The sequence below is a fragment of the Nothoprocta perdicaria genome, unplaced genomic scaffold (assembly GCF_003342845.1).
Source record: "Nothoprocta perdicaria isolate Ctin4 unplaced genomic scaffold, notPer1 scaffold_312, whole genome shotgun sequence".
In the NCBI taxonomy this organism is placed as follows: domain Eukaryota; kingdom Metazoa; phylum Chordata; class Aves; order Tinamiformes; family Tinamidae; genus Nothoprocta; species Nothoprocta perdicaria.
The window spans coordinates 569,855-588,248 of NW_020455547.1; the positions used below are offsets into that span (position 1 = coordinate 569,855).

Sequence of the window (18,394 nt, forward strand, 5' to 3'; positions counted from 1 at the left end):
TTTATTTTTGGTTTTTCTTTTCCTTTGTGTAGCTGAGGTTACTGCAATTGTTTTAATTTATATTTTTCTTTTCATTTCTAACAAAGTTGAATAAAACAGTTTTGGGGATAGAACAACAATCCAGCTGTCCAGGGGAAGGGTCTTTTCAGGTATTTTTGAGAAGAACCAACTRCTCTTTGCCAGAGAACTAATGTTTCTCACAGGGAGCTGCTTTTCAGCATTTCATCTCTTTCTGCACTCAGCTAACCAGAATGTATATCAAATTTGAAAACAGTTAAATTTGAATTTGTAAAGTGAGCAGAAGCATATGACCCCCCAGAGTATATAAAGTTTTATGTAGAGTTAAAACTTAGTAGTTTCATAAAATAAATTAGCAAAATGTTGTTTCTGTATTTGCGAAGACTCTGAGTAAAGCTCATGGAAAAAGGCAGAAGGTCTTGCCTTGGCTGGTACCTGTCTTGAGCATTACCTACTACATCTACGTCCTTTACGTTACAGTGTTCCAGGACTGCAGGCATTGGCACCAGTACAAAGCAACTGTTAGGTGGGAGGGCATCTCCTCCTCGTCCTTCGGAATTCCTGTACCTGCTCCAGCTTAAGACACTTCCAGATAATACAGAATAGGAAATGTGCTGAAACTGAATACAGGGAGAGCAAACTGATTTTGAAATGCTCAAAAAGAAACCCATGTTCTAAGTATAATAACAAGAAGTTTACTAAAAATAACTTCTTAGATAAACTGCTCTTTCTCCCTTCCAACTCACTTTTCTGGGAACAAATTCTCATTTCCAAGGGGGAAGGAGAAATGAATCCTAGAAATGTGCTTTGCACATACAAATATCTTCACATATAAAAGCTGTCATAATTTCCCTCCCCATACATAATTATAAGTACAGTTATCTTAAGTTTTGCTGGCTTAACAAAATATTATCAATGTTAAATGTCAGCTGTTGAATAAAAAAAAAAAATCTTAAAATGCCAGTTCTTAATATAAACTTAAATACAATCCTAATTTGAATTTGCAGACACCTGCTATGTAGCTCTGTAGTAATACAGAATGGTGTTAACCTAACACTTCTGTATGCTTTTCAGTTGCATAATGATGGTGTCAGTGTTCCAGAAATGGTTATGTGGTGCATGTGGTATGATTTGTGTGAAAAATTGGAGGTCTCTTTTGGAAATCTGGCCCAAAATTCATTTCATATTAAAATACTTTCATCTGAAAGTTTGTCCAAGATCAGAGTCCAAAATTTAAAATGACACTGTGCATTCTGTGTTAGCTTTCTGCATGTATGTATCACTAACCCTTCTGGGTATTTCCCTCTGTTACAAAGTTCGTGATGATTTTTTCGCTATCTTTTGTTCTCTTCCTTCAAAAAATATGTATTTTTAATTTAAATGATATTTTCTCTTACTTCTGACAGTATGAAATGATCAGAGMATGATATTTATTTAGCTAACAAATTCGAACGAATCATTAGGCAGTGGCAATATCTCCTCAGCAAGCTTTAATTTCTTGAATTTTTTTTCCGTAACTCATCTTGCAATTCCTACATCAAGTATCTCTCTACTATGAGAAACTTAAGTGCAAGAGTTTCTCAAACCATTTCYCTTTTCCCTTCCCTGAGCTATCTAATACATTCTTGATGGAAACAGTATGTTTGAAAACTAACTACCTTTTTTTTTTGCAATCAGTTTCCAGAGGAGACCGAAATGGACCTTTTGTCTGTAACTATTGATGGTCCCTCCCATTACTCATCTGCTAGTGAAGGCTCGTGCTCGGTGTTCGGTGCATCCAAAACTGGAGCAGCCTTCTCACCCGGCATTCCCTTCCAGCCTGAAGAAGGCCGTCGAGACGACAGCYTATCGTCAAGCAGTGAAGACTCTGACAAGGAGGATGACCATGAAAGGGAGAGGACTTACTTTTATAGGAAGCCTCCGTAAGTAATGATCCTGACAAAGAACATATAAAATAAGCAAATACACTTGAGATACTGACTTKAAGTCTACAAGAACTGTTATTACTGCTGAAGGGTTGATTTTTGACTGAATGTCTATGTGAAAGGTGGGTTGAAGTTGTGTTCAGCAGGTATAATTTGGAGAGGGAGAAATACTGCCTTGAAAAGTTGGGTGCTCRTATAAAGATGCAACTACTAAAAATCTTCAGAAACAGAACATAAGAACTTGGAATAAAAGATGCTTTGAGGCAAAAGGGCACATTTTACTGGAAATRACATTTGTTAGAGCACAACTTCCAGTTTTATCCAGCAATTATTCCTCTATAAAGTGATACAATAATGTAAATATGATATTATAAATAATTGCATGTTTGTTGTCCTATCTATTGCTTATTGAGAATTTAAAGTAAGGAAGGCTTAGTTCTTTGTAGTACTCAAGACCATAGAAGGTTAGGAAGGCCCATTGAAGGACACACGGGGAGTGGCCAACGAAGGACCGCTGAGTGTATTGCTGCCCATCAGTTAGAAGGTTTCTGAGCTTTAAAAGTGTTTTATGCTGAGTGTGAAAGCAGCCTAACAATACTTCCTAGTTTCTGCTCAGTTAAATGCCACCCTGTGATCTAATCCCCAATTGTGGCTCTGCAGGAATACCTCTCGCAAGAAAGCAACAGGCTTCGCTGCAGTCCACCAGCTCTTCACTGAGCGCTGGCCAACAACGCCTGCCAACAGAAGTGTGACTGGCACTACCACCGAGAGAAATATTGACTTTGAACTGGATATCAGGGTTGAAATTGACTGTGGAAAGTGTGTGCTGCATCCTACAACGCTTCAGCAGGAACATGATGACATTAGTTTGCGAAGGTATGAAGCTTATTACTTAGTTAGCCTGTGCAGGACAGGGTATCAGTATTTTATTCTCCTTTGGCTATAGCACTTGCATTTCCATTGCTTAAGTTACTGTTATGAAATGCACAGCAACTAATAATTCTTATGCACCAACCTGTCTGAAAAGCATGAAGATGCATTAGCTTGCTAGCATCACATTATTCACAGTTTACCACAATTTTGTAACATTACTGTGAGTTGCCACTGTTATGGCCGAGTATGGCACAAGGAGTTGCACTTCATATAGTTGATATTACAAGTTTGTTTCTTCTCAGTCTTCATTTTTAATTGCAGGTAATGTACTTCTATTAAAAATATTAAGTTTATATTAATAACCTCCATGTATTTTAGGAGTTATGATCGCAGTTCCAGAAGCTTAGATCAGGAATCTCCTTCAAAAAAGAAGAAATTTCAAACTAATTATGCATCTACTACTCACTTACTTGCTGGCAAGAAAGTGCCATCATCTCTACAGACAAAATCCAGTGATGTGGAAACCACAGTGTTTTATATTCCTGGAGTGGATGTAAAGGTAAAAGTAGCACATAATTGTACAGGAAAACACACTTTCTATCTCAACTCAAATATGACTGAAAACCAACTACATTGTTATGATATGTACAAGCTAATATATCCAACAGCAAAAAAACTTTTCAATTCTGCAAATACTCCTAAAATAGGAATAATGTTTCTGTGATACATCTAATAGTTGAAAACTGTTAACAGATTTTTCAGCTTAACAGCTTTAGATCCTCGTTTTCTTTATGTATGTACCCATCAAAAGCAACGCTAGGTCAAAAGGTGCTCTGTAAGGAACAATGTATGTGATACTACGTAGTATAAAGAAATTAGTTACTTTTCCTTTGGATGTTTTCTTCTCCTACCAGTTCTCCTCCTATTCAGTACCTTCAGTACCTCTCCTATTCAATACCTACAATTGGTAGAAGTACAGGTTAGTACATAATACATAAAGCTCTCTTTCTGTGGCTTGACGTTTGCTATACCAGTAAGAATCTTCCAAAATAATCTTCTTTTCTTACAAAACTTCCAGGTAGATGCAGCAACTATATCTATAATGCGATGGGAAAGTAATATATCTTACAATGGCATTTTTGTAAATACTTCAAACAAAATAGAAGGGAATGATAAAGCTGCTATGCAGAAACTGGGTTTTTTTTTTTTTCTTTTTTTTTTTTTTTTTTTTTTTTTTTTTTTTTTTTTGTTGAAGTAATGAAGTATTATTTGCTTTCAGTTACACTACAACTCTAAGACTTTGAAGACTGAATCACCAAACACTTCTCGAGGATCTTCTTTGCCAAGAACCCTTTCCAAAGAGTCCAAGCTGTATGGTATGAAAGATACTGCCACACCTCCTCCTTTACCTAGCACTAGCCACAGCAAGACTAACACCTTGCTTCCTCCCCAACCCCCACCCATCCCATCAGGTACTTATAGACAATAACCTTTTAAAACTGTCACAGATTTGTATTTTTCCTTTATATAATCTACTAGCTTTAGATCTGACTGCGTATTRATTGAATCATGATATTTATCAAGTCTGCAGAACTATTTGCTACAGAGACCAAATCCCAGAAGCATGAATGCAATTCATAAAGCTGCATTTTTTTTTGCCTTTTTAGAAATCTTCTGTTGAAACAATCTCAGTAATATCTATCATGGTCTGTCACAGTGTATCACAGTGATGGGCCATCACTGAGTTGTCTCTGTTCTCGTATAACAAAATAATGCTCATTATTGGAAGGTAAACCTTAAGTATTTTTATAAAATGGGCATGCTGATAGCTTTATTCATAATCCAAGGAAAATAACTTAAGGGAATCCTTACATGCATACATTACATCATTTGAAGAATGATGTTTTAAGATTTCTAGTGCTTTTTGCCATGAACMTACTGTATAAAAAATGCTTTCTGGAATTTGGTTGCTTGCTGTAATACTGCACAATTATAAAGAGGTGTTTGAAATAATCAAAATACTAGACTAGCAGTTTCAACTTCTGCAGTCCCTTAAGTTATTGTGAATTGGAAGAATGCGAGTTCTAATACCCAAAGCTTGTTGTATCTCAAATGATTCTTGTTTTCAAGCAGGAGTTCCTGCTCTRCATCATGTCAGATCTAGAGGTATGCAGATTGCACCTCCACCTTCTTAGAGTTTCACTCCTCTCTCCTTCAGTATTTGAATCATACTTTAGAAACAAAAGAGTCAGAATTTGTGAAAATTTGAGCAGGGAGAAGTAATGGCTGAAGAAGCTTTTTACAAACAGATCTGAGGTGCTCGGAGAGAGGAGTAGAAATGGGGACACCTTCAGTTTACCCATGCTGTTTAGCCATTGCCTCCGACCCCTTAAAATGTTCGTCATCTTTTGATTACTGAATATTGCATAGTCTTGATGAATACTACTTTTCTTCAGTTTGGTTTTTATATATATATCTTCTTTTCATTCTTTGCCTTTAAATTATTACCATGTCTAGTTAACAAGTTTTGCTGTTTTTGTATCTGTTAAGTCCTACCTCTGAGGGACTACAGTAATCTACATTTGTATGACAACAGAGTGAATGTCTTCCAGAAGTAAACATTGCAATTATTGCATTATGCATTTATGTTTCTTATTTAAAAACAGTAGGATTTTAGAACAGGTAAATATTATTAAATATTATTATATAAAAACACTTAAATATTTATTATCTGTATTGCTTTTTCCCTTGAACAGAAACTATTTTGTCTTAGTGTCTGTAGTCTGCAGTAAGAGCAAGATGGGACAATCTGTGTCAGAGGCACAGGACAGAATAGCTTGCATAGCATGAAAAGTCGTGCTTAAGAAATAAAAGAAATTGAATTCAAATGTTAGCCTTCTCCAAAGATTTAAAACAGAGCAATCTTTTACTGTGGTTGTCTCCAGGCTTTGAAATTGCTTGTTCAGACTTGTCAGTTGTTCTTTGCATAAGTGCAGTTAGACTTGACCATTCAGAGGTGTTGTTTTTCTGTTTTTTTTCTTGGTTCAAGCTGACATTTTTCCCAAAATCTTTTGTGTCATCTTCCTAATATTCTTTCATCTCCAGTCAGCTAGTGCTCACTTTGTATCATCTGTTTGGAGAAGAATTTTACGTGGCTCATTTCTGTGCTATTTGGAAAGAAGCAAAGGGATGAAACTGGTGCAAGATCACCTGGTCAAGAACAGGCACAGTGCAGTTACCATCAGGCATGATAAGCAAATAGGGGTTTTTGCCTTTTTTTTTTTTTTTTGTAAAACCTTAGTGTTTATTTATAATTATTCAAATTTATGTCCTCAGATTATGATGATGATGCAGAAGATTAGAGGAAAGAGCTGTTAGTTATGAAATATCACCTGAAGTTTATCATTCGTAGTTAAATGGACTACATTAGATAACTGTATCTTCCCCCTGTTGCAGCCAAAGGGAAAGGAAGTGGTGGTGTGAAAACTGCCAAGCTTTATGCGTGGGTTGCGCTCCAGTCGTTGCCAGAGGAAATGGTGATTAGTCCCTGCTTGCTGGACTTCCTAGAGAAGGCTCTTGAAACCATTCCAATTACGCCAATTGAAAGGAATTATGCAGGTAGGTTTTATTTATATCTATTTTATATTGCAATATTTTAGGCCATTGTCTTTTTAAATTTTATGGCTTTGAGGTGCTTTTCCCTTTAAATTCCACTTTCTGATGAATCCTTGTGCTTGTTTAAAGCTGTTAGTTCACAGGATGAAGACATGGGGCAATTTGATATGCAAGATCCATTAGAGGAGTCCACGACGTCATTGGTATCATCATCGACATCAGCGTATTCGTCCTTCCCTGTGGATGTAGTGGTTTATGTACGGGTTCAGGTGAGGTTTTAATCCAACATTTAGTATAGTAAGCAACTTCAGTCACAGTCTTTGAGACAAGCCAGGCTTCCAAAGCATTTTTCATTTTGTATTGTTTTCATTTGAATTATTTTTGAGTGCTCATTCTGACACAGGCATGCCTAGTATGATAAATAACACTTCCTGCAGCAGTTCTGACATGTTTCTGTCGCAAGGAGACCAATAGAAATGAGCTCTCCTGAAAAAATCACACAAGTTCTGAGCATTTTTAATCATAACTACTTGCTAATTTTTGTCAGAAGCATTATCTTTGTTCTTGCACATTTGAGATCACACTTTCGTCATCCATAGGTTCTTTTTGTGTATCTTGGGAGTCTTTTGAAAATATCTTTCATAACTAGCATTTACATCTGTTATTTATAGCTACAATTACAACATAAAAGCACTGCTTACAGATTGTTTTCAGTTTATGCTAGGTATAAAAATGTAGCAAAATGCCGTTCTCATCTATAAGACGTATTCACATTACTTAATATTCCATATGTTTGAGCTTTATGGTGTAAGTCTGATTATGTTTCCACATTGAATATGCTAACAGTTTCTTTTATGCATATGAAAACTAGCTACAATGATTTGTAGCCTCCCTCAGCTTATGCCAGCTCAGCTCAGCTGGCCAACAATGTGTGTGTGAGCAGAGAGCAGGGCTTCCAGGATCTGCTCAAGAGTAAATTGTTTTTGCACAGTTCTTTGATGAAAGGAATCAAGCTGTGGATTGASTTGCAGAGAGTGGAGATGGGAATGGACGTATTATCTGCTGCATCCAACAATCTTCTGTTTGAGTTTTCTTATACCTTGTCCCAGATAATAGATCTGGGGAAGGAGGCATTCCCTGAAGTCAATCTTGTTCCCTCTAGGCTGTCTCCCATAAACCTTTTTGAGTTACCTTGTTAATTCTAAAAACAGTCTGAAAAGATGTAATATGTTTATATATATTTTTTWAAAAGTGGCACTCTATTATAACTTAAACTTGGTGTGTTTTTAGTATTAAGTATTTGTTAATTAAATCCTTTATTTTCTCTCTCTGCTTTAGCCCTCCCAAATCAAATTCAGCTGTTTGCCGGTATCAAGAGTTGAATGTATGCTGAAGTTGCCCTCCCTGGATCTTGTGTTTTCTTCAAACCGAGGAGAACTGGAAACACTAGGCACAATATACACAGCAGAAAATGTGCTAGTTGGTGGCACTGCTTCACAGAGTGGTTCAAAGAATTCAGTTAGTAAGTCTGGAGCACCAGGTAATGCACATATGAGTGATTACACTATATGCAGCTTGTAACAACAACAATAAAAAGTCAAAAATTATAACAATATCAGTTTTCTCAAAGCTTATGTTTAAGATAGGTTACTTTTAGGGGGATGTAGTTGGTTGGAGACTTGATCTGTTTARTTATGTTAACAGTATTATTTCATGTTTGAAAATGCTTTCATATAAGACTAACCTTTGGAAAACAAATGATTTCAGGTTCATCACCTGGACTAGGCAGCCCTCTGGGGAGAACGCGACACAGCAGTAGTCAGTCAGACCTGACCACCTCTAGTAGCAGTTCTTCAGGCCTGAGCTTTACTGCCTGCATGTCGGATTTCTCCCTTTACGTGTTTCATCCGTATGGAGCAGGAAAACAAAAATCTGCTGTTACTGTTCTAACTCCTGGATCAGGAGCCTTAGGTACAGAACGAGTTTGTGTTTGTCTTAATGACCATTTTCAAAGGCATGATTTTTGGATGGAACATCTAAAAGGGTCCTTTGAGCCTAAATTTTCTCCTTTCTTTTTCTAGGTAATGTAGATGAGGAACCTACTTCAGTCACAGGCCGGAAGGATTCTTTGAGCATTAACCTTGAGTTTGTGAAAGTTAGCCTGTCGCGAATAAGGCGCTCAGGAGGTTCCTCCTTTTTTGAGAGTCAGTCTTCAAGCAAAGCTACAAGCAAGATAGATACTACACTGATAAACATATCTGGTAAATGCTTGTTTCAGTTTAATTTTGTTCTGTCTTATTCGTCTGAGTGAGCCTCTGTTCCAGTGGTACACTTTACTCTGAACAGCTCTTGTGGATGTTATTTGGAAATCTGTTGTGTTGAGTAAAATTTTTCTTCTTTTAGAGTGAAGTGATGATTGTCATGAAATGTTCAGTTGTTTACTTGCAGTACCTGTTGGCAGATGCACCTTGTTATCTTCCTAACTCATTTAATGTAAGCAAATAGAGAGACATGTTTCTGACATAAAACTGCAGTTTTTAATAACTCTTTTCCCTTACAACAGTGACTGTAGTGCTCACAGGTAAAATGTTTGACTATGCTAAAAGATAATGCCCTCACACCCTATAAAGTGGATCTGGTTAACAAAACCTGGTACTACTGAGTGCTTACGGTTGTGTGTTTGCTTTATCTTTGCCAGCTGTCTGTGATATAGGATCTGCCTCTTTTAAGTACGACATGCGGCGACTCAGTGAGATTCTGGCTTTCCCAAGGGCTTGGTACAGGAGAAGCATTGCTAGGAGGCTCTTCCTAGGTGATCAAACAATAAATCTGCCAGGTAAGATACTCTTGGTTTCTCCTAGTTTTTTTTTTTTTGTTATTTTTCCCCCTGCTTTTTTTTTAAAAAAAAAGTTAGGTGGATCACTGAGTTGTTTAAAGAGCTGATAATACTTAAAACATTAGAAAAAGTCAGTTATGATGAGTTAGTTATTTCAAAGCTTGATGCTTGACRCTCTGCAAGCATTTCCCAGTAGGTGGGAGGATACTGCTAAAGAAAAGTGAAATAGTTTTGCTTCCTTTTCATATACTGCTACTTTTTCCAGCAGCATCAGGTCCTGGGACACCAGATTCCATTGAAGGGGTGAGCCAGCACCTCTCTCCAGAATCGTCACGGAAAGCGTATTGTAGGACATGGGAGCAACCCTGCCAGTCGGCCTCCTTTACACACATGGCTCAGTCACCTAATGTTTTTAATGAGCATAGTGCAAACAGCAGTATGTCACCTGGGACAGCATCCCACAGCTTAAAATCTCCATCTGTTACAAGATCCAGGAGTGTGTCTGACTCTTCAGTGCCTCAGAGAGGTTAGTAGAACATGGCTTTATTATTATTTAGAGTATTTCCAGCAGTTACATGAAAAATCAGTGTCTCTACTACTTCGTAAGAAGCAGAAATAAAATGTTTTTCAATCTTTGGAGTGCAGAGCCAGTACCTTAGGAAAATGTCTGGAATGTGTGATGCAAAATATAGTTGATGAGAATACCTTCTGTAAACTGTTGGAATTCCTTTTACTGGAGCAGGAGTTACTTAGCTGAGTTCGGTTGAGTGCTGATTTTTAACCTAGGAAAAATATCTAAGAAAAGAAAGCACAGGCAATTAGCCTGTATTTAGAAAGCAAGTATATGAACACTTTTTAAAAGAAAATATCTTTGGAGAAAGATTTTTGATGTGTGAGTGGTTTGTTCATAAGCAATGCAATTTTACAGACTTGTAAAATTACAATTTTTGTGAAAGGAGTAAGGAAGAATATTCAAATTACATRAATATTCACATGCATGTAATTCTTGTTTTGCATGCACTTTTAAAAGAGTTTAAGAATTAAAAATCTTCTGCATGACCAACTACAAGATTTTGGTAAAAATAAGTGTGTAGATAGACTGCATTCCTATGAGTTGTGCTTATTTAAATCTATCATTACTTGACATTTCACACTACACTTTAAAGGCCTGTCCTGTAGTATCTTTTAATGTATATACTCTGCCATTTTTCTCCCGTGCAATCTTYTATATTTTTTATTTACTTCATTTTTTTTAGATACTCTCTCAAAAACATCAACTCCATTTAACAAGTCCAGTAAAGCTGGAAGCCAGCAAGGAACACCGTGGGAAACACTTGTTGTATTTGCCATGAACCTTAAGCAATTAAATGTCCAAATGAATATGAGCAATGTAATGGGCAATACTACGTAAGTATAAAACAAGATCAAATGTGTTTAAATAGACCGTGTTGTTTTGGGATAAGACTGTTGCTCCCTCCATTTAATAAAGGCCTGCCATCGTGCAGCTTTGAAACCCTGCCTTTTTCTGTTCTGAGCCATGAAGCCCCTCAGGGATACGGGTAGATACTTAATCTCAGTCCCATGTGCCTAATCCAGATTATTATTACTCTGCAGTAAGTAATTTTCTGTTGCTTGTCTGGTAGATGGAAAAAAATACTCATTTTCATCTCTGTTCTAGGTGGACTACCAGTGGTTTGAAAAGCCAAGGCCGTCTGTCTGTGGGTAGTAGCAGAGATCGGGAAATTAGTATGTCTGTTGGCTTGGGAAGATCACAGCTGGACTCCAGAGGGGGAGTTGTTGGAGGTACCATAGATGTTAACACCTTGGAGATGGTGGGTAAGTTGGAAACTTGGTCAGCATTAGTGTCTGCCCTGGACAACAAGCAATGAGAAGGTTGCAGTATACATGCCATACCTTCCTTTGTGAACCTTGTAGTGCACAAATACTTAGGAGTCTCAGTTGTGCCTTCCAACTGCTAAGCACACATCTGAATTGCAAATTTCCTGATTTAGTCTCAGAATTGCTTTAAATTACAGTAGCTAGCTGTGCCCTCTTGTGCTCCCCTCAGCTGGCTGGATAGATGGCAACTGGAAATGTTGGATGGCATTTGAGCTCTTCCTAGAATTTCCCAAGTACTTATGGCCTAGGAAATGCAAAAGAAGCTTGGGGAGGGATGGACCCTTATAGTGCCTCACAGTGTAAGGATCTTCCAGTGCATCTGAGTGTCTTCACAGTCCCTTTGCATCATGTGGGTGGCCTTAAGAGTGAGATCTATTGGCAGAACCTCCTTGTTTTTAATGCTGTATTTCTGTATTGCTTTGGTTCTATTTCAGCTCATATTTCTGAACATCCAAACCAACAGCCCAATCATAAAATTCAAATCACTATGGGTTCTACTGAGGCACGTGTTGACTATATGGGATCCAGTATCTTAATGGGCATCTTCAGTAATGCRGATCTTAAACTACAGGATGAATGGAAAATTAATCTGTATAATGCTTTGGATTCAAGCATCTCTGATAAAAGGTAAAATTGTTTGCTATGTTTAGTTTCCAAATTCTGTCTGTATGGATTCTGTCCAGTGGCTCTAACAGAAAGCAAGGGCATGCTAGAAAGCAAAAGATCTTTTTTTATTATCATGTATAAGACACAATTTAACTGTGAATGTTCTTGTTGTTTTTAATATCTAGTGAGATATTTGTCCATGGGGACTTGAAATGGGATATTTTCCAAGTGATGATTTCAAGATCGACTACACCAGACCTGATAAAAATAGGAATGAAACTCCAGGAGTTCTTTACTCAGCAGTTTGATACAAGCAAACGAGCTCTGTCTACCTGGGGACCTGTTCCTTATCTTCCTCCAAAGACAATGGCCAACAATGTAGAGAGAAGCTCCCATGAGCAGTGTAAGTGGCACAAAAGTTGTCCCATAGCGTAATTTTCAAAAAGGATTTTTCTAATTCTCATCTGAGCGACTTCATGCARTATTTTAAATAAAACAGTGGCCATCTTGTCTGTATCCGTTTTTTTCCTAACTTKCTTTTCTCTTTTGCTACTGCATGTCTTTCTAGTGTTGGATGCAGCTCATCATCGCCATTGGCCAGGAGTTTTGAAGGTGGTCTCTGGGTGCCATATATCCTTATTTCAGAAACCACTGCCAGAAGATGGAATGCAATTTGGAGGATCCATGAGCTTGCATGGAAACCATATGACACTGGCTTGTTTTCATGGACCTAATTTCCGTTCAAAATCTTGGGCCTTATTTCACCTTGAAGAACCCAACATTGCATTTTGGACAGAAGCACAGAAATTTTGGGAAGATGGTAATTCAAAGCATGTCGTCTCTCTGCATTTTCTTCCTTTAATAAATTTAAAGATTTTATTAATGTATATGAGGAAATTAGAGAAAAACTTAGAAGTCTGAATCCAGATGATTTTTCCAAAATTTACTRCTTACGTAAAATATTTGTTCCCTCCCATGTATTTTTACCACCACTTGCTTGATATGTGGAATAAAGAGGAGTCTTCTGAGGATGCATAAGTCCTTGGAAAAATGAAAGGGACTGCCTGCCTGGGTAGCTACACAGTTGTGTTTATGCGGTCTTGGCTTCTAAGTGTTGAATCTTCCAAGTCTTCTATCACTTGCATTTGCCATAATATTGAGAAATCTTTAATGGCTGTACCTGCTGTGAGGATTTAAATTTTGTTGTTTGCAAGCTTTAGGCCCGTTTTTAGTGGCACTTGCTTGATAATTATTCGTATTGTTTATTTACATATTTTTTCTCCAAACATCGTGTGCCTTCAATGCAGGTTCCAGTGACCATTCTACGTACGTCGTGCAAACCCTGGACTTTCATTTGGGCCACAACACGATGGTCACCAAACCGTGCGGAGCCCTCGAGAGCCCCATGGCAACGATCACCAAGATCACCAGGCGCCGGCACGAGAACCCCCCGCACGGCGTGGCCAGCGTGAAGGAGTGGTTCAATTACGTTACAGCAACCAGGAACGAAGGTGAGATTGTGCTCAGCTGAACTCCTCTGCATAGGAGAATTGCAGAATGTGACATATAGGCAGAGCTGTATAGTTTGTAGTCCAAAGAAAACAAAGAATCAAGTTGTTGATAGACTAATATTTATTGCTTTTGAAAGACACAACAGGATGTAGTGGTTGGTGCTCGCAAGTAGAGGCACTATCTGTTAAATATTCTTGCCCCGCCTTGTTTCACTACATCTACATACTGCAGTATTTAAGAATATAAACAACCTAATTATTTGATTGTTTGACCTGTTGTGGTCATATTGTAGGGTGCAGGGTAGGGCATAGCATCTTTTTAATCATTATACACCAATATAATTAAATAGGAACTTTGTCTTGCCGTGATTTTAGAAGTTGGTAACTAATTCAAATAATGTTGCATGTGTGTTATGGTCAAATCACATGACAAAACTGGATTCATGCTTAGCTGTGATTTTGATATTAGTATTAGACCAGTGAATTTAGGTTCTGTATCTAAATTAAATCTAAATATAGACTGATGAAATAAATAAAATTTGGACTGTAAGCTTCTAAAAAAAAAAAAAATAGATGCTTAGATGCTAGGGTATCAAGACCTGTTCCCCCACCCCACTTGTTGAGTGCAGATTCTCACTAAAGTRTATTTTGGTAGATGATATTGCCACTGTGAAACTAGATTTATCSCAAAACCTGTCACCGTCCATGCTGACAGGACTTTATTAAAAAGGATTGCTGAAATGAGGATTGTCTTATTGCCCTTGTAGAATTAAACCTGCTTCGAAATGTTGATGCTAATAACCCAGAGAGCAGCACAACGGTGAAAAGCTCTAGCTTGTTAAGTGGCTTCAGAGGAGGCTCCAGTTACAACCATGAAACTGAAACTATCTTTGCACTGCCAAGGATGCAGCTGGACTTTAAGTCTATACATGTTCAAGAGCCACAGGAACCTTCATTACAAGGTGCAGTAAATGCCATCTGACTTTCTTCAAAGCTGTTTTTCAAAATCAGAAGTTAAATACAAAGATATTTCACTGCAGATCTGCAGGAAAGAACACCATTTTGAAATAAAATACAGAGGGAATTCTGATGAGAAAGAGAATATCTAGTCCAGACACTGGTCACTGTAGAACAGCCTAAGAGAAATGAATGCAAATGTTTCAGCTATTTCTTTTCCTAACTATTAATAAAATGTTAAAGAGAGGACTATTTTGGAGAGAGGAGGGGAAAAAAAAAAAGGAACAAAATTTTCAAGTTCCTTTATAAAGTAAAATAAATTAATCTGGGGAAAACCAGTGAGAAGAACGTTCAGGATGCTAAACACCATTTTTAATTGTGGTCCTTCCTGTCAAAAAGTGTATCAATACTGTTTTTATTTGACTGTAGATACAGCTGCTAAACCAAAGGTGGAGTGCAGTGTGGTAACTGAATTCACRGACCACATTTGTGTGACCATGGATGCAGAACTGATTATGTTTTTGCATGACTTGGTGTCCGCTTATCTAAAAGAAAAAGAAAAAGGTAAGTTACCGTATGAGGACCAATTTGTGAATGTCATACTACAACATTATTTTATAAGTATACAAATAYATACTATGATTTTTTTCAAATGTTTTAATTGTAAAGAAAAAAATAAGTATTTTTTGTCTATTGAAGTCAGGACAAGTAGGATCAAACATTTGGACCTAGTAGTACAAAATGATAGTTCTCTTTCAACTACTGATGMGTGAAATTGAATTGCATATTAACAAAAAACAAACACAACTTTTTTTCCTGGTTGTTTTGGACTGAAAGACAAGAAATCACAGGTATTTTTGCCYTTCATAAAAATACAGCACTGTTCAGGAAAAACTTGGTCTGGCTTCAAGTCTGCTGATACAGAACTGGAAACAGGGCAGTTGCACCCAGACTTGTAAGCTGAGAAGAGCTGCTGTGTTCATGGAGCTACGATGCTTCACTGTGCTATCTAGGTGCAGGAGGTTCTTCACTGTCCAGTGAGTGACCTCCAGTACAGCCCCTATGTGCACTGTGCCTCCAAGGGCAGACATATCCCTGGATTTGTGTTCCTTATCCACTCCTGATGATCTTCTGCAAGTTACTTGAAGTGATAATCTTGTTCCTATTTTACCATCTGGAGTTTTATTTAACTTTCTGTTGGATGATGTATGCCTTAAGACAAATTCTGTTAGGACTTGATTATAGAAAGTGATACACATTTCATTTAAAAGAAGGACCTCCAATTATATATGATTTGGGCTGATGATTARAGAAGGACCTCCAATTATATATGATTTGGGCTGATGCAGAAGAGAGAACTTGACATTCTAGTGTTATCTTTTTAAAACTTCTGCCCATTTTGCAGCTATTTTTCCTCCTCGCATTCTGGCTGCTCGTCCAGGACAGAAGAACTCTGTTGGTGTCCTTGACGAGAGCTCCACTGACGGAGAAGCAGAGGAAAGCATTACTTACACTACAGTCGACTGGAGAGAGTTCATGTGCAATACTTGGCATTTAGAGCCCACCCTCAGGTAACCAGCGGGCGTATCTGCAGTCAGTTCTATGTGCTTTATCTGTGGGTTCTGTCCTTCAAACCACAAATGTTTCCAGCTGATGCTCTTCATCTACTACATGTGGATGCTTTTACAAGTTGACTTTGGTTCTTAGTGATGATATGAAAAATAGCTGTTACAGGGCATGACAAAAGCTGGCTAACTGCCCAACTGATCACATTAGTTAATCTCTAAACTAAACTTTGGAAGCTAAATTGCTTAGAGCTAATACTGTTAGTAAAAGCAACGTTGGATATTCAAAATGAGTTTATACCAAAATTCAGTGCATTAAGGACTACAGATGACTTTCTTTATTCTTTCCTATGACATCCCAGTTTTGAAAATGACTTTTCTGGCATCCAGTTTCTCAACTTGCATCTTTCATTTACTTTGCTGTTTTTCTTCTGAAAGCATGTAGAGTTGCCTTTCTGCTTTCCCACATCATTCTATAATAAAATTTAGTTTTTGCACAGTATAAACATTAAGATAAGCATCTTAATGAGAAATATGCTTGAAAAAAAATCAGGTGCTGATAAATYGATCGTCCTCTCAATTTCTTCCTCTACCCTGATTTTTTTTTTTTCTCATGAGACACTATGCAACAACATCCTTTTTCCCATGCAAGATGGGGTAATGTCTGTCTGCCATTGCAGAGCAGGAATGCAAGCAATTCTATTTACTAATAAACCATTGTCTTAAAATAAAAAAGCACTGCAGATCAGCTGCTAAATGACTGTTTAAACTTCGCATTGAAGAACTGTGTGTATACAAGCAACCCACTGCTCCCAGTGCACACTGGGAATGACTTTGGTCTTTATCAGGGTTTTTAATCTCTAATGAAACTGCTGGAGCACCCAATATCAGAATGTGAACCCAGGCCAAGCAAATCTGACAGATAGATGACATTTATAGCTAGTAATAGTGTGAAATGAACTCGGAAAGGATTTGGATGCTGCCACTTCTATTTTCTTTGCTTCCTCAAGCCTCTTGTTCCTTCCTTAAGAAAAATACTACGTGGTTCAACYTGTATAAATGAAGTTGGAAAGAATGCCTGTCGAGCTTCAGTTGTTTGCAAGTGCCAATGATAAAAATGGATGTTTGCTTAGACAAACACATGCTGCTTTATCTGTGTTTATACACATATGTGCATTTGAGCTCTCTATTTTTAATTTTAGATTAATCTCCTGGACTGGGAGAAAAATCGATCCAGTTGGCGTCGACTACATCCTGCAGAAGCTGGGCTTTCACCATGCGCGCACCACTATTCCCAAGTGGCTGCAGCGCGGCGTCATGGACCCCTTGGACAAAGTTCTGTCAGTTCTTATAAAGAAACTTGGTACTGCACTACAGGATGAAAAGGAAAAGAAAGGAAAAGACAAGGAAGAATACTGAAGTAGACTGCAATGACCACAATTCCGTTTGATTCTGTTGAAGTGTTTTGTTATATATTGAGTTTAAATATGGTTTAAAGAGAAACCTAACAGCTTTTTGCTACTCTATTTAAAACTTACATTGTGAGTAACTGTTTACWGTGGTACATGCTACCATTCTGTATTTGAAGTATTGCATGATTATGACCAATGTACATYCTGTGAAGGGATAGCTGGAACACTGTAAATCTGCTCCTGGGCACTGTTTTATTATGTGCAATATGATTCCTGCATCTTTAAAGTACTTGCAGATTAACTGTGAATTTTCATAACTTTATTTGCCATAACACAACCCCCTTGTTGATAATGTGACTGGTAATTGCTTTGTCATTGTAGACTTGTGTAAATTATATGTAYATAACTTACGAAACTGTGATTGCCTTAGTGCTTAAAAAATATAAGTTTATTATTACACTTGTAATAAAATTTAATGATTGTACAGGCTTTTGTTCCGCCGCCTCCGGGAGCGAAGTGACGTGCTGGGCTTCCCCTCCGCCCTGGAAACAGTGGGTGCCGCCGCGGCCATCCCGGCCCGGCGCCTCCCGCGCTTCCTGCTCGCGCCCCGCGCCCGCGGGAAGGCGGCCAGACAGAGTGGGAGCAGCGGCGGCGACGGCAGGCGCGCGCGGGCCGTTGCGGCCGTTGGGTGGGGGCCATTGGGCRGCGGCCGTTGGGCGGCGGCCGTTAACCGGCCCACAACGAGGCTCCCGCCCCTGCGGCMTCGCGCCTCGGCCGCGCCGCACGTGGCCCGAGGGGCGGGGGCGGCTCCGTCCCGCACCTCTCTTCCCAAAATGGAGGGAGGGAACAAGGGAGGGGGGAGCCAGGATAAGAGCCGGGCGGGGGGCGGCCTGGCGGGTGCGGCGCGCTGCCCTGGTGCGCGGGCCGCGGCGCTGGAGAGCCGCGCTGCGCGCCGCGGGACGGCGGTGAGGCGGGGGCAGGGGCCGGGCTGCGCTGCGCTGCGCAGGAACCGCGGGCTCGGGGAGGCGAGGGAGGGAGGGAGGGAAGGAGGGAGCCTCCTTTCAACCCCCCCCGCCACGTTCCGCAGCGGAGCGCGGGTGCGGGTTACTGGTGCTGCTCTTGTGGAGGGGCTGAAGTGTAGGAACGGTGTAAGGATCAGGACATGTTAAAAAAAAAA

At 38.9% G+C, this 18,394-nt stretch overlaps 1 protein-coding gene across 1 annotated transcript in view; it reads left to right on the forward strand.

Moving 5' to 3' along the window:
* KIAA1109 (KIAA1109 ortholog) overlaps positions 1-17,674 on the forward strand; it is an 89,555-nt gene extending 71,881 nt beyond the window's left edge. Inside the window, exons 65-85 of the mRNA XM_026042720.1 lie at positions 1,696-1,940; positions 2,604-2,819; positions 3,195-3,375; positions 4,096-4,288; positions 6,273-6,434; positions 6,561-6,700; positions 7,770-7,971; positions 8,199-8,402; positions 8,513-8,692; positions 9,130-9,267; positions 9,536-9,793; positions 10,524-10,674; positions 10,946-11,103; positions 11,601-11,793; positions 11,958-12,175; positions 12,341-12,592; positions 13,080-13,283; positions 14,051-14,245; positions 14,670-14,804; positions 15,646-15,811; positions 17,008-17,674. Coding sequence (XP_025898505.1) covers positions 1,696-1,940; positions 2,604-2,819; positions 3,195-3,375; positions 4,096-4,288; positions 6,273-6,434; positions 6,561-6,700; positions 7,770-7,971; positions 8,199-8,402; positions 8,513-8,692; positions 9,130-9,267; positions 9,536-9,793; positions 10,524-10,674; positions 10,946-11,103; positions 11,601-11,793; positions 11,958-12,175; positions 12,341-12,592; positions 13,080-13,283; positions 14,051-14,245; positions 14,670-14,804; positions 15,646-15,811; positions 17,008-17,224 — 4,008 coding nt within the window. The 3' untranslated portion in view covers positions 17,225-17,674. The remainder of the gene's footprint in view (positions 1-1,695; positions 1,941-2,603; positions 2,820-3,194; positions 3,376-4,095; positions 4,289-6,272; positions 6,435-6,560; positions 6,701-7,769; positions 7,972-8,198; positions 8,403-8,512; positions 8,693-9,129; positions 9,268-9,535; positions 9,794-10,523; positions 10,675-10,945; positions 11,104-11,600; positions 11,794-11,957; positions 12,176-12,340; positions 12,593-13,079; positions 13,284-14,050; positions 14,246-14,669; positions 14,805-15,645; positions 15,812-17,007) is intronic.
* The last annotated feature ends 720 nt before the right edge of the window (positions 17,675-18,394 follow it).